Below are 21,845 nucleotides of genomic sequence, written 5' to 3'. Positions count from 1 at the left end.
CCAGAGAAGTGAAGTGAGTCGCCCGAGGTCACACAGCAGACAAGTGGCGGAGCTGGGATTAGAACCCATGACCTTCTGACTCCCGGGCCCACGCTCTATGCACTACGCCATGTTGCTTCTCTAATGATGTGCTGGTGCTCTGATTCCAACCGCCCTGGCCCCTTCGGCTCTGCCCAGGTCAGAGCAAGGTGGAGATCCTCAAGCCCTAGGTTGTGAGAAACCCACCCCACTGTCAGCAAGGAAGCCCAGAATCGCCAGCCTCCACCTCTCGCATGAGGGCTGCGGTGTCGGAACTGGCTGATGGAGTCTCCTTTGTGTCTCATTTGCACATTCGTTCATAGTAATTATAGTATCTATTAAGCGCTTACAGTGAGTGAGGCTCTGTACTAAGCGCTGGGGTGGACACAGTCCCTGTCCCTCGTGGGGCTCAGTCTCCATCCCCATTTTCCGGATAAGGTCACTGAGGCCCGGAGAAGGGAAGTGACTTGCCCAAGGTCACCCGGCAGACCAGGGATCAGAACCCATGACCCTCTGTCTCCCAGGCCTGTGCTCTATCTACTATGCCCTATTGCTCCTCCTAACAGCAGAGCAGTGTGGCTCAGTGAGAAGCAGCGTGGCTCAGTGGAAGGAGCCCGGGCTTTGGAGTCAGAGATCATGGGTTCAAATCCCGGGCTCCGCCAATTGTCAGCTGTGTGACTTTGGGTAAGTCACTTCACTTCTCTGAGCCTCAGTTCCCTCATCTGTAAAATGGGGAATAAGCCTGTGAGCCCCACGTGGGACAACCTGATCACCTTGTATCCCCCCCAGCGCTTAGAACAGTGCTCTGCACATAGTAAGCGCTAAACGTCATTATCATTATCATTCTCTGAGCCTCAGTTCCCTCATCTGTAAAATGGGGAATAAGACTGTGAGCCCCACGTGGGACAACCTGATCACCTTGTATCCCCCCCAGTGCTTAGAACAGTGCTCTGCACATAGCAAGCGCCAAACAAACGTCATTATCATTATCATTCTCTGAGCCTCGGTTCCCTCATCTGTAAAATAGGGAATAAGACTGTGAGCCCCACGTGGGACAATCTGATCACCTTGTATCCCCCCCCCCAGTGCTTAGAACAGTGCTCTGCACATAGTAAGCGCTAAACAAATGTCATTATCATTATCATTCTCTGAGCCTCAGCTCTCTCATCTGTAAAATGGGGAATAAGCCTGTGAGCCCTTCCTTCCTCTCCCCCTCTCCATCCCCCCATCTTACCTCCTTCCCTTCCCCACAGCACCTGTATATATGTATATATGTTTGTACATATTTATTACTCTATTTATTTATTTATTTTACTTGTACCTATCTATTCTATTTATTTTATTTTGTTAGTATGTTTGGTTTTGTTCTCCGTCTCCCCCTTTTAGACTGTGAGCCCACTGTTGGGTAGGGACTGTCTCTATATGTTGCCAATTTGTACTTCCCAAGCGCTTAGTCCAGCGCTCTGCACATAATAAGCGCTCAATAAATACGATTGATTGATTGATTGATCTATTTATTTTATTTTGTTAGTATGCTTGGTTTTGTTCTCTGTCTCCCCCTTCTAGACTGTGAGCCCGCTGTTGGGTAGGGACCGTCTCTATATGTTGCCAACTTGGACTTCCCGAGGGCTTAGTCCAGCGCTCTGCACACAGTCAGCGCTCAATAAATACGATTGATTGATTGAGCCCCACGTGGGACAACTTGATCATCATCAATCGTATTTATTGAGCGCTTACTATGTGCAGAGCACTGTACTAAGCGCTTGGGAAATACAAATTGGCAACACATAGAGACAGTCCCTACCCAACAGTGGGCTCACAGTCTAAAACGGGGGTGGGGTGGGGGGGGGAATCACCTTGTATCCCCCGCCGCCCCCAGCGCTTAGAACAGTGCTCTGCACATAGCAAGCGCTAAACCAACGTCTTTATTATTATTAACAGCCCTTCCCCAGCAAGCGCTTACTGTGTGCAAAGTACTGTTCTAAGTGCTGGAGAGGTTACAAGGTGACCCACAGGGTGCTCACAGTCTTAACCCCCATTTTCCAGATGAGGGAACTTAAGTGATTTGCCCAAAAAGTCACACAGCTGACAATGGGCGGGGCTGGGATTTGAACCCGTGACCTCTGACTCCAAAGCCCGGGCTCTTCCCCCTGAGCTTGGGCAAGCCCCCTAACTTTTCTGGGTCTCAGTTTCTTCATCTGTATAATGGGGATTCACACCCAGTTCTTTTCCCCTCTTGGACTGTGAACCCAAGGGGGACAAGGACTGTGCCTGACCTGATTAGGCCCTGCTGAGAGCTCACCTCCTCCAGGAGGCCTTCCCAGACTGAGCCCCTTCCTTCCTCTCCCTCTCGTCCCCCTCTCCATCGCCCCCATCTTCCCTCCTTCCCTTCCCCACAGCACCTGTATATATGTATATATGTCCGTACATATTCATTACTCTATTTATTTATTTATTTATTTTACTTGTACATATCTATTCCATTTATTTGATTTTGTTAGTATGTTTGGTTTTGTTCTCCGTCTCCCCCTTTTAGGCTGTGAGCCCACTGGTGAGCCCAGACTGAGCCCCTTCTTTCCTCTCCCCCTCGTCCCCCTCTCCATCCCCCCGTCTTACCTCCTTCCCTTCCCCACAGCACCTGTATATATGTATATATGGTTGTACATATTTATTACTCTATTTATTTATTTATTTTACTTGTACATTTCTATCCTATTTAATTTTGTTGGTATGTTTGGTTCTGTTCTCTGTCTCCCCCTTTTAGACTGTGAGCCCACTGTTGGGTAGGGACTGTCTCTATGTGTTGCCAATTCGTCCTTCCCAAGCGCTTAGTACAGTGCTCTGCACATAGTAAGCGCTCAATAAATACGATTGATTGGTGGGTGGGGACTGTCTCTAGATGTTGCCAATTTGTACTCCCCAAGCGCTTAGTCCAGCGCTCTGCACATAGTAAGCGCTCAATAAATACGATTGATGATGATGATGACTCTGCCTCCCCGGCCGCGGCGCCCAAACAATAGCCTCGCTCCCGCCCCTCCCTCCGCCCCGCCCCTCCTCTCGCGAGAACGGCGCCGTTGAAGATGGCGCCGACGTGAGCGCGGCCCCGCGCCGCCGGGGGAGCCGGATTCGAACAAAGGCCCCGGGCGGGGGCGAGGGGCGTTCGGGGATGGTGAGGAGACGGGCTGGGCTGGCTGGGTGGGGGTGGGGGGGACGCCGGTTGGGCCCCTTGTTTTCGGGGCCGAGGCAGACGGAGGAGGCCAAAGACGCGTCACCCCGCCCCGGCCTTCCCCGAACCTGATCCCCCAATCAATCGTCTTTATTAATAATAATAATGGCATTTATTAGGCGCTTACTATGTGCAAAGCACTGTTCTAAGCGCTGAGGAGGCTACAAGGTTGTCCCACGGGGGGGGGGCTCACCGGCTTCATCCCCATTTTCCAGATGAGGGGACTGAGGCCCAGAGAATCAATCGATCAATCAATCAACTGGACTAAGCGGCTGGGAAGTACAAGCTGTTAACATCTAGAGACGGTCCCTACCCAACAGTGGGCTCACGGTCTAGAAGGGGGAGACGGAGAAAAAAACCAAACATACTAACAAAATCAAATAAATAGATAGGAAGCGACTGGCCCAAAGTCACACAGCTGACAAGTGGCGGAGCCGGGATTTGAACCCATGACCTCTGACCCCCAAGCCCCTGCTCTTGCCACCGAGCCACGCTGCTCTTATGGAGCGCTTACTGTGTGCAGAGCACTGGACTAAGCGCCCCCTTCCCTCCCCCTGGCCGCGGCTCTAGCCCCCGGCTTGGCCCTCCTGGGCAGAGAGAGCCCGGATCGCGCCTCGCGCCCTTCATCAATCGTATTTATTGAGCGCTTACTGTGTGCAGAGCACTGTACTAAGCACTTCTTCCCCGTCCCCCACCCAGCCCCCAGGCTGGGATCTCCAGACCCGGGGGTGCAGACAGCTGGAGGGCCCCAGTCTTGCTGCATTTAAGACCCCAGCCCAGGGTTTAGTGGGGCTTTGAGCTCCTTGAGGTGCCCCAGAGACGGGAGGGCCCCCGGCAGAGCCGACTCTGGTCAGTCCCTTGCCCCTTGGATACTGCACCGTCAACTGCCTTCCCCCTTTTAGACTGTGAGCCCACTGTTGGGTAGGGACCGTCTCTATATGTTGCCAACTTGTAGTTCCCAAGCGCTTAGTACAGTGCTCTGCACACAGCGCTCAATAAATACGATTGATTGATTGATTGAATTGCAGAAAGACAGCAGGGTTGAGGCTGCCTCAGAAAAATCCCCTGACCGGAGCTCCAACCTGGGGAAGAGCAAAGAATCTTAGCGTTTATTGTGATTTAAAATGATAATAATAGAGGGATTTGTTAAGCGCACATTAGGTGCCAAGCACTGGGATAGATACAAGGTAATCAAGCCCCATGTGGGACTTGAGCTGTGAACCCAAAGAAATGGGAGAACAGCTATTGAATCCCCATTTTGCAGATCAATCAATCATATTTGTTGAGCGCTTACTGTGTGCAGAGCACTGTACTAAGCGCTTGGGAAGTACAAGTTGGCAACATATAGAGACAGTCCCTACCCAAGAGTGGGCTCACAGTCTAAAAGATGAGGGAACTGAAGCACTGAGAAGTTGTCAATCATATTTATTCAGCGCTTACTATGTGCAGAGCATTGTACTGAGCGCTTGAGAGAGTACAGTATAACAATAAACAGACACATTCCCTACCCACAACAAGCTTACAGTCTAGAGTGACTTGCACAAGGTCACACAGCAGATGAGTCGGGGAGCTGGGATTATTCATTCATTCATTCATTCAATCGTATTTATTGAGTGCTTACTGTATGCAGAGCACACAGATTAGAACCCAGGCCCGTGTTCTTTTCTCAGACCATGCTGTTTGGCCCACAATAGGGAAACAAGCTAGTACGTGGCAGGAGGGAGAGGGAGCAGAGAAGGTAGGCCACGACCCAATACCCATCTGCCCAAGACTAGACTGTGAGCCCGTTGTTGGGTAGGGACTGTCTCTGTGTGTTGCTGATTTGTACTTCCCAAGCGCTTAGTACAGTGCTCTGCACACAGTAAGCGCTCAATAAATACGAATGAATGAATGAGGCTAGGGAAGAGTTGGGGTCGAGCATATATGGAGAGCTGCTCACCCAAGGGTTCCTTGGTGGTGATGGATGAAGGTCAGAGGGCTAGGCTGGAGCTCCAGAATCCTTGATTCCCTGTTTAGTGGGGCGGAGGGGCGGGGATGGGGCCTTCAAATCCCTTAAGGTGCAAGAGACTCCCTGATGCCTCAGGTCCAGCAGCAGGAGGGCAGTTGAATCCCTAGATCCTGGCCCTGCCCTGGGTTGACCTTTTCCCTGGCCCTTTCAGGATCAACAGGAAGAAAAACCATCTCCAGGGTCAGGGGGCCAGGCTGGCCCTGCCCCAGTCCCTTTCCCTGACCTCTATACCAGCTCCAGCAGGAACCAAGGACCGAAGCTGGAGAAGGACCAGCTGGCACCCACCTTCCCTCTGGGTGGTGAGTAAGGGGCAGTGGGGAAAGGAGGAGGGAAGCCAAAGGGGCAAGAGGTGACACCTGGGATCTGTTCTGCTCACCTACTTCCCTCCTTGGAGAATAGGGAAAGAGTCCCTGGGTTTAAGCAGGGAACGCGTCTGCCGACTCTGTCGTCTTGGTCTCTCCCAGGCCTTTAGTGCAGTGTTTCGCACGCAGTAAGCCATCTATCGTATTTATTGAGCGCTTACTTTTGCAGAGTATTGTACAAGCGCTTGGGAGAGTACAGTGCGACAGAGTTGCAGACATGTTCCCTGCCCACAACGAGCTTACAGTCTGGAGGGGAATAGGTGTTAATATAAATGAATAATGGATGCGCGCTTAAGTGCTGTGGGGCAAGCGCTCAGTAAATACCGTTCGTTGATTGAGGACACGTGGGCCCTGGTTTCAGAGCCCCTCAGTGACCCACTCCCCTTCACCCAGATTGCAGTTCTCCGTGCCTATCCGGCAGCGGCAGAACCAATGTAGTGCCCAGCACAAGCAGCAGCCGCCACACTCAGGACCTTCGCCTTCAGAAACGTAGGCCTCTCCCAGGTGAGTGCCCAAGACAGACCCCATTCCCCGTTCCAAGCTGATGACTGGTCCTTCCCAGGCCACCCGCAGCCTGGTGGCTTCACGATCTGGGAGGGGCTCTTGGGTCACTCCCGGCCCTAGACTTCGGCAGGGCCAGCGGCTGGGAAGAGGTGGGGGAATGGGAACTGGACACTGAGGTGGTGGGGGGTGGGGGGTGCGTGTTGCTTTGTGTTTTAGGAAAACAGTACCCGTGTTCCAGTTATGGCTGCAAGCTGGTCTGTTCCAGCTCCCAGGAGTTGGCTCACCACCTGAGAAGCCATTACCTGCCCACCCAATCCATGGGGGGTAAGAACAGCCTCTTTGGGACTGGGGCTGGCATGAGAACGTTTCAGCTCCACACATGGGGTCTCCACAGAGCTGGTGCGGGGGGTGCATTTCTGGATCGCTTCCCCCTCTGTCCTCACCTGCCTCCTTCAAGTTCAAGTTCAGAGCCAAATGCGCTTGGCTGAGGTCTTGCCTGCTGGCATGGCTGGTTCAAATCCTGTCCCGGAGACTGGGAGTTGATGTCTCAGTTTCTGAGCCCCTGGCCTTGCCCCGCCTCCAGTCTGCTCCTCCCCCACCCAATTTGGCATTCTCTCTCCCCTTGCCCCCTTCCACCCAGGGAAACTCTTCCACTGCTCCACTCTGGGCTGTGCAGACACCTTCCCCAGCATGCAGGAGCTGGTGACCCACATGAAGGTGCACTACAAACCCAACCGCTACTTCAAGTAAGTCCTCTGGGGCCCTGGCCCAGGCTGCTCATGATGAGCCAGGCAACGGAGGGTTGTGGGGACGGAAGGTGGGATGCGGACTGGTTTGGCCTCTCCCCAGGACTCCACTTCCCTCTCCATGGTCAGGGACCCGGAGGAGGAAGCAGGATCGGTCCCAGCCTTAAGCCATTGGGACGAGACAGACTGAATGGGCCCTCTCCCGACCCCACCCTGCCACTCTCTCCTCCCTCCTTCCCTCCAGGTGTGAGAACTGCCTGCTGCGCTTCCGGACACATCGCTCCCTCTTCAAGCATCTGCACGTCTGCTCCGACCCTTCCCGTAGCCCTACTGCGGGCCCCCCTCCTCCTGCCTTGGAGAAGGAGCCCCCTGAGCCAGAACCCTCTGCGGGTCCCAGCCCAGAGGCTGCCCCATTGCTCTCCCCACTGCCCCTGGGTCCATCTCACACTCAGCCCTTTCCCCTGCTGGAGCCTTCACTCTTTGATCCAGCCTCCCTGCCACGCTTCCCTGCTCAGGCCTCCTCGCCCATGCCGGGGGCCTTCCTGCCCTACCTGCCCCCTTCGCCCTACAGCCTGCCCCCCGGCTCCGGGCAGCAGCGCCTCCGCCCTTTCCTGCCGGCCCAGGCTCTCCCCATCTCCAATGCCATCTGGAAAAAGAGTCAAGGTGAGAAACGGCAGGCTCGGCCCCGTCTGGGGGAGGGCGCGTCCGAGAAGAGAACCGCCGGCCAAGCTCAAGTACACACCATCCCCCCAGGATCCTTCCCCAGCCCATCGCCCTTTCTGCTCCGGCTACAGGCTGGGGAGCCCCTCAGGCCCATTCCTAGAGACTTCCTTTTTATTCCTGCCAAGACCCAGATGGAGCTAGGGGGAGAAGCCAGGATCTCTGGGGGCAGGAGTCAAGCTACAGGGTGCCCACAGTGGCCCTCCTCTGCCTGAACCAGGGCAGTGCACCACCCTCCCTTGAAGACTCCTGGCCTAATGCCCTTTCTCTCTGCAGGTGTGAGTGGCAGCCCACGCCGGCCCCCCGGGGGCTCCGAGGTGCTTGCAGGTCAGTGCCACCGGACTAACCCCCCAGGCATGGCTCCTGCACGCGCCCGCGGCCCTCCCACCCGCCCCTCCGGCCTCAGAGCAGCACTCCCCCGTGATCTTGGCAGTCTTGGGTCCCGGCTCCCTGCCTTCTGCCCCTGTCCCACCCTGCTAGTCTTCCTGAAGCTGCAGAGCTGCCGCCGCCGCCACTACTGCTGCTTCTGCTCCTGGGAAACTGGAGCTCAGCAGGGCTTGGCCTGCCAAGTCTTGTGTGGGAGGAGGAAGCAAGGTCCGACCCACCTCAGTCCTCCCTTAGCCCCGTTTTTCAGTGTGGGCCAGGATAGGCTGGGCTTGGCCGGTCATAAGGTAAGCAGCCCGAGGTCGGGGGCCGGAGCAGCAGTTGCTGGGCTCGGTGGGCTCAGGCACTGAGGTTCAGTTGCCCACCCACCCCCTCTCCTGCTGCTGCTGCTGCTAGTGGGCCCCGACTTCCTCCCCATTCTCCCAGCTGGTACCCAGGCTCTGCAGGGAGGGATCCCAGACAGCCAGTGAGCGGGGGAAGGCAGGCATGAATGGGGGTACCTCGGTGGGTGGCTGATGTCAACAGGGCAGGCCCTATCCTTCCCCCACGTGGCGTATCCCTTGCCCCTGCAGGTCACTCATCCAACAGCCGGATCGTGTGGGAGCACACGCGGGGCCGCTACACCTGCATGCAGTGTCCCTTCTCCACAGCCTCTCGGCCAGCCATGACCCTGCACCTCGAGGACCACCGCAAGACCCCACCCCCACCCGCCCGGCTAGACGCACACATGGGTATGGCCTGGTTGGCAGGGATGAGAGGGCAGGAAGAGCCTTGTTGCTAGAATATGGGCCACCGGTGTTCCGATTCCTCACGCCTACCCCCAGGGCAGAGGCAGCCCCACTGGGTTGCTCGTGTACTTGCTGCGTCCTCTGCCACCCTTATTCTTGGGCTTCCACAGCACCAAGCTGGGCAGAGGTCCTGGGAGGCCTTATGGCTTCTCAGGCTGCACGCAGTCTGTGCCCTCTCAGGGTCCACAGCCAAGCCCTTCCAGCCCCCAGCACAGGGCTGATTCAATCCTTCTCTCTCTCTCCCTCTCTCTTTTTCTCTCCCCATCCCCCCCTCCACCCTCCCCCTCAGACTTTGGCGTGGGTCTGGCCGCCTTCCCTTCCAAGCTGCCTGCAGAGATGGAGAGCTCCCTTTACTCCCAGCTCTGATGTCCGCCCCCTGGCTGGCCCCCCACAACTGCCCCACTCCTCACTCCTCCCAGCCCTGGCCCTCAGAGCCCCTTGCCCTCTGGAGTGGGGAGATGGGAAAACCTGGGGGGTTATTTTTATAATTTAAAGTTGCTTGGCAATGTTTGTCTATCTTTGTGGCCCAGCTCCATCTGGGAGTGAAGGGGTGGGGAGGGGAGAAATAAATAGGAATTGCACAGGAGCTGGCTGGCTGGCTGGGCAGCTCGATCTGGGGGTCTCTGGGTAGAGGCTGCAGGGAATTGGAGGCAAGTGGGGGAGACAGGGCTATTTTCTGGGTGGGCTGGGCGAGGGACCTAGCCAAGAGAGACCCTGGGTGGGAGAGAGTCACTGAGTCCAGCCTGGTAGGAGGGGGGGGCACCTGCGCAAGCCCATTGGGGTGGGAAACCGAGCCAATGAACTGGATGCAGCGTGGCTGCTGCAGTTGAGGTCTTGATTACTCCCCTCCCGCCCCCCCCCCCCCCCCCAAAATTCTGGGAATCCAGTTAAGCTCTGGCCCCTACCCCCGGGTTCCTCAAAGTACATAGAGGGGTATGTGTGCGCCTGCGCACCTCTGGACTGGAGGGGAAGGTGGTAGCTGCAACCTCTTGCCAGCTTTGCCTTCCTCTTCACCAGTTTGTGCCTGCTGGATGGCATCAGGTCTGGGCCACTCACCTAGGCCCCAGAGTGGCCCCACAGCAAATTGATTCCTCAGGGAGCAGCTGGGGCTAGGCCTGGCCTAGGTAGAGGTTGGAACTTGTTTCCTCCCAGGTAGTCCCTCCCTCACCAGTGCTCAACAACCCGTCATCAGATTGCGTGGCAGGGGAGGTGTCATGCCCGCCACCTCCAGCCAAACCAAAGCAAGCCAGGCTCCCAGCTGCCCTGACCTCTAAGAGCCAATTCTGGCTTCAGGCTTGGCCTCCTCCACCTTTCCCATAGAACCCCCTGCCTGCCTCACTGGATTTCCCACCTTTGGAGCCAGGGCCCAATCACACCTGTCATCTCAACCCTAATTGGCACCCTCTCAGCTCTGGCTCAATGCAAGCAGCTTTGCTCCTGGTACCAGACGAGGGTGGGGCCAATGCTGCTGCTGCTGCTCCTCTTCTTCCTACCCTTGCCCCAACTCAGGCCCTGGCCTTTTCACATGCGGTCAGCAGCTCCAACTCCAGGGCCTCTGCATCACAACCCGCTCATCCCACCCCTAGGTCTGTTCTTCCGGCTGGCCCTTGGCCGGTGCGGGGAGGTGCCTGGTGGCAGGACAGGAACCCCCACCCATTTCAGGAGGGGACAACAGGCAGCTGGGCTTGCTTGGATTGCTTGGACTGTGGAGCTAGAAATGGAGCTTCCAGCAGCGGCGACCAGCTGGACAGCAGACTTATTAAAACAGATTTGTATTAGTCTCATCCAGAGTCCACAGCTAATGGTACAAAAGGGTCCAACAACCTCAGCAGGCCCCCACCCAAAGCTAACTTTTGAAAAGGCTGTACAATTTGAGTTTAAAATAAAAAAACCCCTACAATCTAGGGACGAGCAAATGCCAGCAAACACCCCTCCCTGGCGTGCACCCCCCCACCTCACACAAACACACACATCTATCAGTCTCCCTCCCCTCTAGGATTACAAACTGTTGCATCTTCCAAGGACTTTTCTTCCTTGCAAAAGGACTTTTGAAAGGAAGGGCTCAGACCTTTCAAACCTTCCTTTTGAAAGGTTTATCCTTTCAAAAGCATGAACCTGAGGCAATCCCAAAGAAGTGAGGGGCGAGCAGGTGACAGGTGGTGCAGCCTGGTGTTGGGTGAGCTATGTGTGCTGCTTCCCACCCACTACTGTAGTGTTTTGGGGTGGGCTTTGGGGAAAAAGCAGCTGAGGCAGTGCCCACTTCTTGGGAGACTCAACAGCTCTTGAAGTGTTACAGGTAGCTGGTAGCATGGGATTAAAGATGAAGGGGGTCTATGGACTTGCTTTGGTGGAGAGACCAGCTGAGCCCGCCAGCTAGCCCGGAGGGCTGGGGAAGGACCAGATCCTAAGTGCCATCCCACCACTACTGTCCACCCTTCTCTCTTCTCCCAGCAGCTCGTTCCCCCTGGACACCAGCTACAAAGCCAGAAAACAGGATTGAAAAAAACAACTCCAGTTTTTCTTTATTTCAAGAGAAGTGGGTGGGGGGTGAAGGGGGGAGGAGAAGGTGGGGAGACGGGCAGGCTGCAAGACTCATCCTGAGAAAAGGTACAAGACCCTAACAGAGCTCAGCCAGGGGAAAACCAGTGCCTGTCCTGCTGCCCCCCTCAACACCCAGGGTAGGGGTTAGAAGAGGAGACAGGGAGGGGCACTGGCCTGTTCTGAGTACACAAAGTCAAGCTGACTATTGGCAACAAGAGGTTTGAGGCTATGAAGTTTTAAAAAAATAAAATTAAGATCCAATGAATTGTTGCCCCAAAAGCCACCAAAATGGAGGAAAACTTTGGTTATGAGAACGAACTCCATACATAGGGATCCCCTGACCGCTTGGCAACTCTGCATCCAAAAAAAAATTATATATATATATGTATATATATATATATATTGCTGCTGCAGCCATATAATAAGGAGGGGGTGGGGGGTGTGCATGTGCGTGTGTGCATGTGTGTGTGTGTGTGTGAGATGGGATAGGAAGGGAGACAAAATGCAGGTAGAGTCCACAGAACTGATTGCTTGGATAGCTGGCTCAGTCATCCTCATCCTCGTCCTCAGGATCCTCCTCTCCTTCATCTTCCAAGTCTCGTTTTCTCTTTTCTCCTTGGGGGAGGTCTGGGGCAGGGAGAGGGACATAAATGGGCTGAGCCCAACTCAAGAGGGAGGCCCAGGCCACTAAGGACCACCCCCCACATGCCCCTCTGGGCCTTTGGCCCGCACTAGAGCCCAACAGTTCCCTCACCCAGGACCCCCAAACCCACCGGTTTCTCCAAACACCCCGGGGCCCCAATCAGATCCCCGAGGGGGGCTGGATTGTGAGTCCAAGCCAGGATGGGTCCTTGGGTGGCTCCCCTCACCTCAGCCCCGGCCTGGCCCAGACTGCTCCCCCTGCCCCCTACAATGCCCACCTTCCTCTCCGTCCTCATCCTCATCGTCTTCTCCGTCCTCATCCTCATCCTCATCCTGAAGGGGGAGGGAGAAACCAGAGTCCATGAGACCAACACACTCACCCAAAACGAAGCCTCAAATCCCGTTTGGTTACACACACACCCCCAACCCCAAGCCTCTCCCTCTGCATGCTGAAGGCCGCCAGATCCCTTAGAACAGTGCTTTGCACATAGTAAGCGCTTAACAAATGCCATCATTATTATTATTATTGTAATCATCATCCCTGTCCAGCCATTGTTCCTTCTCAGCCTCCGTCAGGGAGGCCAGAGCCCTTCATTTTGCTGGCTTGGCAACCAGAGAACCCCGACCCTCCCCACACAATGCATCGGCCCAGAAGGCTTTGGGGCCAGGAGGGGTCGTGGGGACGAAAGGGGAAACACAGCACAGAGAGAAGACCAGGGCGTTCAGAGCAGAGCTGGCCACCGTCGGGTGGCAACTGTTGGACGCTTGGGGCCGAGGGGCCTGGTGACGCAGGAGTCGGTCCTGACCCATCCCTCCCCCACCTCAGCCAGGTAGCCAGCCAGCCAGCCAGCCAGCCAGCCGGGCCTGCCAGGGTCAGGCCGCACCTCCCGCTGGAGGGGATTTCAGAGATTGGAACCCAACTTGCAGGGCAGTCGAGGCAGTAATCCTGACCTCGTCATCGACACCATCCTCTTCCTCTTCGCCGTCCAAATCGTCGTCGTCTTCATCATCATCTTCGTCATCGACAACTTCTTCGTCGAATTCGTCCTCGTCGTCCTCCTCCTCTTCCTCGCCTTCTACCACAAAGGCCAGGGACCCCCCCATGACCGAGTCCCGGCCAACCACCCCTGGAGCCTCTTCCGGGCTCCCATTCTGGCCTCCCGCACATTGCGCTCCCCTGGGAGGCACAGCTTCCCCCGGTCCTCTCGGAGGCCCCCTGCCCTGGCAGCCCAGCTGGCGCACGGCCCCACCGAGGCCTTCACAAGCAACGATCGTTGACGTGGGGTCCGTGACCCCTACTCCTCCCTAACCTTGGGGCAGCCGGAGATCAGCGCTGGCAGCTCCCAGGTAGAAACCTTAGGGACCATTGGAGGGAGGCACCAACCACCCTCCCCGAAACCAGACCCCAGAGCTCCTCACCTTCACCATTCTCATCGTACTCATCGTCCAGACCCTCCCCGTCAACCTCGGGGTCCGAGTCAGGGGCTTCTTGGTCGTCTACATCAAAACCGTCCAGGTAGGTGAGCTGGGGCAGGAGGCCAAACATGCTCTCCCGGTAGTTGATCAACATGGTCACCTCACAGTTGAAGAGGTCCAGGCTGCGTAAGTTCGGCAGCTTCTTCTGCACAAAGAAAAGTCTCTCTCAGGCCACCTTCCTCCCCGGTCCTGGGGCACCCAGGGGATCTCCTGGAGAGCCAGACCCTCGGGCGGAGGGACTAGGACACCCTCCCCCCTGCCCCCGAGTCAGGATAAGGCAAACTCAGCCACCCCACAGCACCCCCGTGTCCTCTGCTGGTCACTGTCCCCAAATCCCAGCCCCCGTCAGAAGAGGCACGGACCAGCCGGCCCGGGATTATCTCTGGCAGAACAGCAGGATGTCTGAAGGAGCCCTGCGATAATTGTCCTCCTGGACACCTGCCCTCATAGTTAGATCCCACACCCCCTCTAACTTCTCCCTCATGGCCCACCGTGGACCTTCGTCATCGACAACTTCATCATCGACACAAATTGAGCCAAATACCTCCAAACTAGAGAGGGAAAGAGCAGGGTTCTCCCCCCAGGAGGAAGTTCAGAGTCACTGGATGACACGGTACTTAATGGCTGCGTTTCCCTACCACTCCACCCCCAGAGCGGGCCTCAGGCTGGGGCGCACGTCCGGACAGGGGTACCCATATGCAAACGCCCTTCCCCAGGCCCAAGTTCCCTGGGACCTTCCCGAACGGATAGGAAGTTTGGACTTGCTCAGCGAGGCTAAAGAGTCCAGGACTGTCCTGGCATCAGCCCGCCCAGGCCCCCCCCCACTCCACTTACCAAAGGCTCTAAGGTGTTGATGTCCTTGATTTTATTGCCACTCAGGTTCAAGTGAGTCAGGTTTGGGGTTCTCTCGGCTAGCACTTCCAAGCCACCACAGATTCGGTTGTCACTCAGCTCCAGCTGCCACATCGAAACAAACCAATGGTCTCCAAGGGGCACTATGTGGACGGGCCCACTCAGCCCCCAGGAAATCAGGCCAACAGGGACCATAACCCCTAGAAGACTCAACCAGCCTAGAGCACCCCCTCCACCGAGCCATGATGGGGCTAGTGATGGGGAAGATGACACAGGCTCCAACAGAGGCCCCCACAAGATCAGCCACTGGGCACTAAGGACAGGCATTCCAGGAGTTTCCAGCAAAGAATTTGGGAAGGAGCAAGTCAGGCAGAACCCAGGCTCCCAGAACTAAACTCAGGCAAAGCAGTAACAGAAGCAAAATCCCAATGGGTAATACCCCTCTTGTTTGCTTCTGTTTGCTCCATACCAAGCGCTGGGGTCAACACCAGATCAGATTTGGTCAGCTCTACTATCTCCCAGCAGCCCTGGCATGCTTTGGGGGGGTGGGGGGTTGGGGTTGTTCCAGAGCACGTAGGAGGTCGCCATCAAGTACTGGAAGCATTGGGATGTGAGGAAAGAAGGGGACACATCCCAGGAGAAGCCATGAAATCGGGGAACATGGAGGGAAGGGGCATCCACTTAGCATGACTCCTCACCAAGGCCACGGACTCAAGTCCTGCCCCTGAATGAATCAAAACCCCTATACCAACACCCCAGCAACTGAATGGCTAGGTGGTGGGACTGGAAGCAAATTTATAGCCCTCTGCCCACTTCTGACAGTCTACTGCCAAGCTGAGTAAAGAAGGCTCGGTCCCGATGTTACTCTGGGGTTCCAGGAGACTCCTACCCGAATCGTGCCAGTTCGATCTGGCCAGGAAGCTGAGCTGGTCACAACCAGAAACTCACCAAGTTTCCCAGTGGAAACTGCAGCACCACAGCTGGTACCGGACCAAACCGGGTCCTGGATCTTAGCATCTTGCAAGACTCTGCCCCGCCGAATAAACTGAGATTGGGTTGTTGAGCGGGACTAGACATAGTTCTGGAGCCTCCTCCCCAGGCGACCCTACCGCCCCAACCTGACGAACCTGACAGTCCACCGCAACACCCACTTTGGGGCCCAAAACCCCAAATGGCCATAAAAAAGTAAAGCGATGGAGTGTGCCCCAGCCAGGCCCTGACCCAGGGCACCTTTTTGCAAAGTCCTGGCCCTCCAAAAGGCTTCTGATCCAATAAGGGAAGATGCTAGGCAAACAGCTAGTCGACCCAGAAAAATGCCAAATCAACTATAGTAATAATTAATAACTATGGAATTTGTTAAGCCCCACTACGTGCCAGGCACTGTACTATCCACATCCAGGACTGGAAGCCCTTAGGCCAGAACAGACAGGTTTTCCCAGGAAGTCTCGAATCGCCAGTACAAAACGGGCATCGCTGCTTGGACCCAGCAGCGTTGCCTCCCTCCGCAAGCACCACAAGGATGCGGCACCCTTCAGGGAGGGGCATCCAGCTTCCACCCCACGGGGCAACCAAGCTCTTCACGGGGCCAGGCTCAGCTCGGTGTGGCATGAGGACGAACAAAGAGGGACGAGACCAACATCGAGGATTTCAGCAAAAATCTCTAAAGCAGATACCCACACAGGGGCTAGGCACTCTCACCCCTAGAGAGAACCATTTCCAGAGTGCCCTGCAGCCCGGCAGATAGCCGAACCCAGTCATCCCTCTCTGTGCCCGTGTGATGGGCACGAGCAGGGCTAGGAAAGGTATGGGGGTGCTTGACTTGTCGCCCTCCCACCAATCCCACCCACTCAGCAGCTCCCAATTCCTCTCAGGACCAAGGGTCAGCACTTCCAGGGGTCACATCTCTCGGAAAAGGCCAAAACACCCCAGTTAGTCCCTCTCCTCCGTTGGCTTCAAGGTGCTGAGAATTCCCTCCCCTCGGGACCCCGGTACATGAAAACCGGAAGAGCAAGAAGCAACGTGGCCTAATGGAAAGAGCACATGCCTGGGAGTCAGAAGACCCGGGTTCCAATCCCGGCTCTGCAAGTGCTTGCTGTGTGACCTCGGGCAAGTCACAATTTCTCTGGGCCTCAGTCCCTTCGATTGCAAATTCGGGATTAAATCCTATTCCCTCTTACTTAGACTGAGCCCCATATAGGACAGGGACTGTGTCCAACCTGACAAGCTTGCAACTACCCCAGCGCTTAAGTGCATAACACATACTAGGTGCTTAACCTGCTCTGTGCCTCAGTTCCCTCATCTGGAAACTGTGAGCCCCACGTGGGACAACCCGATCTCCTTGTATCCCACCCGCCCCAGCGCTTGGCACATAGTAAGCGCTTAACAAATGCCGTCATGATTATTATCATCCTGTATCTATGTATATATGTTTGTACATATTTATTACTCTATTTTAGTTGTACATATCCTATTTATTTTATTTTGTTAATATGTTTGGTTTTGTTCTCTGTCTCCCCCTTCTAGACTGTGAGCCCACTGTTGGGTAGGGACCGTCTCTAGATGTTGCCAACTTGGACTTCCCAAGCGCTTAGTACAGTGCTCTGCACACAGTAAGCGCTCAATAAATACGATTGATTGATTGATTAACAAGTACCATAAACAGAAAAAGACTGCCTGGCAGTCAGTGGGCGTAGAGAACCACTAGCGGCACCTTCCTCAACAGCTCTCTCTTCCTGGCTTACCATCAGGCCCTCTTTGCCTTTTCCTCTTGTCAACCACCTGTGGGACAACCTGATCACCTTGTAACCTCCCCAGCGCTTAGAACGGCGCTTTGCACATAGTAAGCGCTTAACAAATAACATCATTATCCAGCGCTTAGAACAGTGCTTTGCACATAGTAAGCGCTTAATAAATGCCATTAAAAAAAAAAAAAAAACCACCCTTGCCTGCCCCCTCTCTTTTCTGCCCATCCGCTCCCCCCGGGCCACTATCAAGGGAAACAGTTTGCAAAGGAAATGGCTTAAATGAGCTTTCTCCCTTGGCACAGTGATACACCCCAGACCGCCAGGCACTTGGGAAAGGAGGATGGCAACAGGGGCTGGGGAGACAGAGGAGTGATGGAGAAGATCAGGTTAAACCGTGGGCACCCAGCCTGAGGAAATCGGGAGGGAAGCCACAGGTGCTAAGTCCCCTTTCCTCTTCCGGCCCCCAGCTGGATCCCAGCTCACCTTGCGGAGCCTGCTGAGCTTGGGGAGGTTGGAGACAGACAGCAGGTTGATGTTGATCATGCTGAGGAACTCCAGGCTGTCAAAGTCCGAGGACAGACCCACGATCCGTCCATCTTCAGAGCGGCAGTTATCCAGGACCAGTTCCTTCACCTGTGGGGGAACGATAGACCGGAAACTCCTTGTGGGCAGGGACTGTGCCTACCAACTCTACTCTCCCAAGTGCTTACCCAGTACAGTGCTATAAACACCACTGGCCAACGGAGGGATTGACTCCATCCCACAGGCCCACAGAGCAGCCACCACAGTCAAGCCATCCCTTCTGGGATCTGACGGAAAACTGACAAGGCTCCTCACTCCACCACCGGTGCCGGTCCGGCCCTGGCCTAGTCCAGGTTCTCTGGGAGTTTGTCACGAGATGCAACAAACCAGCCGGGGGAAAGACCATTTCCTGGTGGTCAAAGCCCTTTCTGACAGGACAACCTATCCGGCAGCAGGCAAACCCAGCCCGGGGGTGGGGGGAGGCACCCTACGAAGGCAGGTAGTGGACGAGGAAGTTAGGGCAGCCAAAGCTTGTGGTACTCCCTTCCCCAGTTCGGTGTGACAGAACTGGACAGTCTCAGATGGCACCCACATCATCCGTTCTTGAGAACCCAGCCCTGAGGCACGTTCCACGAACTTCAGAGCCGCAGCTTCTCAGGACAACCCACCGTCTCAGCTCACCAGAGCGCTGTGACAATTAAGGGGTGGATTCTAGCTTTGAGTTCCTCAGGGATCCCTGATTCGACAAGTTCTCCCAGGACACGGTCATTTTTAAAGGAAAGGAACGCAGGCAACCAAGGCCCAGTCCTTTCCAGGCTCCCAGTCAAAAACCCCTTTCATGTTATCAGTTCCTAGACCACGGGCAAGCCTGAAGTCACAGAGCGGAGACTGTGCAAGGAACGGGCTTAGCTGTAAGCACACGCCAGCAGCCGCCCACCCACCCCATTGGAGGGTACCCTTCCAGCAATGCAGTCGGATGGGTGCCAGCAAAGCACTCTTGCTCTCGGCTCAGGTGAGACTGGTCGCCGCACTGGATACGGGAAATACCTCAACCTGCCTGCTGCCTAGGAAACCGCCCCCCGAGATCCCACTGGGAACGGAAATGGTGGGAAACCTGTGACCCACTGCACCGACGGGAGCCTATCACACTTTCACCGCCCCCTGCCACTCAGAACCCTGCACCAAGAGAAAATACTATTGACATCTCACTGATACTCCAGTGAGGGGAGGGGAAGGGAGCACTGTGGTGATGTGCATGGCCCTATTGCTCAGTCTGAGGGAATCGCAGGCCGGGCCTAATCCAGGGTGTTAGACTTTATGCCAACATTGAGTGAAAGTGACCATCGAGTGCAGTCTGCCCACAGTTAAGTCCTCAGTAAATACAATTAATTTCAATACCTGTCTCCTCTGCTGGATGGTAAACTCCTTAAGGGCAGGATCGTGTCAACCTGTGAGAGTATTCTCCCAAGCGCTTAGTACAGTGAGTGGTCTGCGCAAGGTAGACCCTCAAAAATGCCACTGATTGATCGATTGATTGCCTGAAATCACATGGGCACCACTGCTTCTCTAGACTGTAAGCCCACTGTAGGCAGAGCACACGTCTACCAACTCGATTACATTGCACTCTCCCAAGCACTTAGTACAATGCGCCGCACACTGTAAATGCTCAATAAATACAACGGATTGATTGCTTCTCTTGTGGCCCTGAGTCACTGAATAAAACCTAAGTCCTAATTTCAGATCAGGCTCTGGGGCGTTGGTGGATTTGGAGGGGCCCCCTCCATTCTGACCCTCCCTCTGCACCCAAGCCCTTCGAACTGTGTCTTTTGGCTCCTGGAAAGCCAAGTAACCCAAACCTCTAGGTTTGCAGGGGCTTAGCAGACCGGGACGGGCGGGGAATACCTGAGGGAGAGTTGAGAAAAGAGCATCCCAGAATATAGGGCAAAAATGACAGGACTCAAATGGACTTCCAGGCAGGGGGTGGTGGAAGGGTGTGTCCACGGTCACCCCTCAGTGCCAGAGAGATCTGTGGAAGCTCTTGCTTTGCTTTTCCTTGGAATTGGACATCACTTGGCTAGATGGAGGTTGAATAGTGGTGCACAGCCATCATTGTGCCCCCGACCCCGGCCGCCATCCCAGTTCCAAGACAACCCAAAGTCCACCCCTACCCTGTTTCTGCCACTTTCCCTCTTGGCAAGTGTGGGCAGGCCCAGCACCCGTGCACTTCACTCTTCGAGCTGCCCCAAGCACCAGGTGATCTCACTCCAAGCTCCGTCCAATACTGGAGGTGAGGCGACAGGTGGCCAAGCGGGCAAGAAAACCTTGCCTGGGGACCATGGGCTCCTGCTGTAGTCAAGGCCCCAACAGGGCCTGACTTGTTGGGAGCCACTGTTTTCTGACTTTGGACTGTAAGCTCCTTGTGGGCAGGGAACGGGTCTGTGAGCCCTGGTATACGGCCCCCTCCCAACTGCTTTTTCTGGCACTCTGCACACGGTAAGTGCTCAGCAGAGCCCACTGGTTGACTGGCCCCATAGGGAGGTCCATGTGGGGTTTGTGAGAGATCAAAAACACAGGAGAGAAGGCTGTTGCTCTCCAACAGCACGGTGGGCGAGTCGGGGCCTACTGTGTGGACCGTGGGAGACGGCCAACTTGGACTTCCCAAGCGCTTAGTCCAGTGCTCTGCACACAGTAAGCGCTCAATAAATACGACTGATCGACCGGGCCGAGCCGCAGCCACATCCACCAAGACCGAGCCAGCAGGTGGCCGGTAGGCAAATGCAAAGTTGTTGCAATTCACTATCCATCATCATCATCAATCGTATTTAGTGAGCGCTTACTATGTGCAGAGCACTGGACTAAGCGCTTGGGAAGTACAAATCGGTAACATATAGAGACAGTCCCTACCCAACAGTGGGCTCACAGTCTAAAAAAACCACTGTTCTAAGCGCTGGGGAGGTTACGAGGTGATCGGGTTGTCAATCAATCAATCAATCGTATTTATTGAGCGCTTACTATGTGCAGAGCACTGTACTAAGCGCTTGGGAAGTACAAATTGGCAACACATAGAGACAGTCCCTACCCAACAGTGGGCTCACAGTCTAAAAGGGGGAGACAGAGAACAGAACCAAACATACCAACAAAATAAAATAAATAGGATAGAAATGTACAAGTAAAATAAATAAATAAATAGAGTAATAAATATGTACAACCATATATACATATATACAGGTGCTGTGGGGAAGGGAAGGAGGTAAGATGGGGGGGAAGGAGAGGGGGACGAGGGGGGAGAGGAAGGAAGGGGCTCAGTCTGGGAAGGCCTCCTGGAGGAGGTGAGCTCTCAGCAGGGCCTTGAAGGGAGGAAGAGAGCTAGCTCCCGGGGGGGGGGCTCACAGTCTTCATCCCCATTTTACAGATGAGGGGACTGAGGCACAGAGAAGTTAAGTGACTTGCCTGTCCACCAACCGCCCGGCCCGGGGCAGTTCGCGGCGCGGCCCTTTGCAAAGGGCCTCCGGGCGGACGGGGGAAAGGCGGCAAAAACCGGCCCCTTTGGCAACCGGGCCGGGGGCAGGAAACGGCCGGATGAGCTGCGAGGAGCTCTTTTAGACTGTGAGCCCGCTGTTGGGGAGGGACTGTCTCTATATGTTGCCAATTTGTACTTCCCAGGCGCTTAGTCCAGTGCTCTGCACATAGTAAGCGCTCAATAAATACGATTGATTGATTGAATGCAAGTTCTGCGGCCCGCCGTTCCCCCCCCCGCCCCCTTCCCCAGCCCGCTCTCCACGTGGGCCCGATCCGGGTCGCCTCCACGTGGCCCCGGCGGCATCCCCCGGCCGCTCCACCGGTCCCGACCCCGCGGGTCCGCGGCCGCTCCACGTGGCGGCCCGCCCGCCCGCCCGGGGACCCCCCCGGGCGGGCGGGCCGCCACGTGGAGCGGCCGGGCTTCCGAGCCCCCCCCCCCCGAGCCCCGCTCACCTCCCCGGGCTTCTTGTTCCGCAGCTCCAGCGTGAGCCGCCTCTTCATCTCCATCTCGACGGAGTAGGAGGAGAAGCCGCCGCCGCCTCCGCGAGCCGAACCGGAGCTCGAGGAGGAGCCGCCGCCGCCGCCGCCGCCGCCACCCACGCCCCGGCCCGGGAGAGCCGCTCCCGCCCCCGCCGCTTCTACCGCCGGGAAGGCGCCAAAGCCACACAAAGGGGCCGGGCGCGGGGGGGGGGCGGGCGGAGGGACAGCGCGCCCCCTGGCGGACCGGAGCCGCACCTTCAGCGAGGACGTCCTCGGAAGCGCCCCCTGCTGAGCCAGGTCGGCTCAGCAGCAC

At 55.9% G+C, this 21,845-nt stretch overlaps 2 protein-coding genes across 3 annotated transcripts; one reads left to right on the top strand and one right to left on the bottom strand.

Moving 5' to 3' along the window:
- Positions 1-272: 272 nt before the first annotated feature.
- Positions 273-9,342, top strand: ZNF414 (zinc finger protein 414). Its single transcript, XM_038771754.1, has 10 exons — positions 273-314; positions 3,083-3,187; positions 5,404-5,551; positions 6,008-6,118; positions 6,335-6,442; positions 6,759-6,864; positions 7,109-7,527; positions 7,861-7,911; positions 8,541-8,699; positions 9,046-9,342. The coding sequence occupies exons 1-10, from the start codon at positions 273-275 to the stop codon at positions 9,120-9,122; spliced, it is 1,326 nt and encodes a 441-aa protein (XP_038627682.1). The 3' UTR covers positions 9,123-9,342.
- A 2,114-nt stretch (positions 9,343-11,456) lies between these two features.
- LOC119950360 (acidic leucine-rich nuclear phosphoprotein 32 family member B-like) lies at positions 11,457-21,605 on the bottom strand. Of its 2 annotated transcripts, XM_038772678.1 has the most exons (7): positions 21,506-21,605; positions 17,495-17,644; positions 14,250-14,372; positions 13,359-13,560; positions 12,891-13,012; positions 12,218-12,272; positions 11,457-11,924 (listed from the first exon to the last, which is right to left on the bottom strand). In XM_038772678.1, exons 1-7 carry the CDS (start codon positions 21,557-21,559, stop codon positions 11,842-11,844), a joined length of 789 nt encoding a protein of 262 aa, XP_038628606.1. In that variant the 5' UTR covers positions 21,560-21,605; the 3' UTR covers positions 11,457-11,841. The 2 variants fall into 2 exon arrangements, 1 of the variants encoding a protein (XP_038628606.1); XR_005457348.1 differs by lacking the exon at positions 12,891-13,012.
- Between the last annotated feature and the right edge of the window lie 240 nt (positions 21,606-21,845).

This window comes from Tachyglossus aculeatus, chromosome X1, assembly GCF_015852505.1.
Source record: "Tachyglossus aculeatus isolate mTacAcu1 chromosome X1, mTacAcu1.pri, whole genome shotgun sequence".
NCBI lineage: Eukaryota > Metazoa > Chordata > Mammalia > Monotremata > Tachyglossidae > Tachyglossus > Tachyglossus aculeatus.
This window is presented reverse-complemented; position numbering and strand designations above follow the sequence as displayed.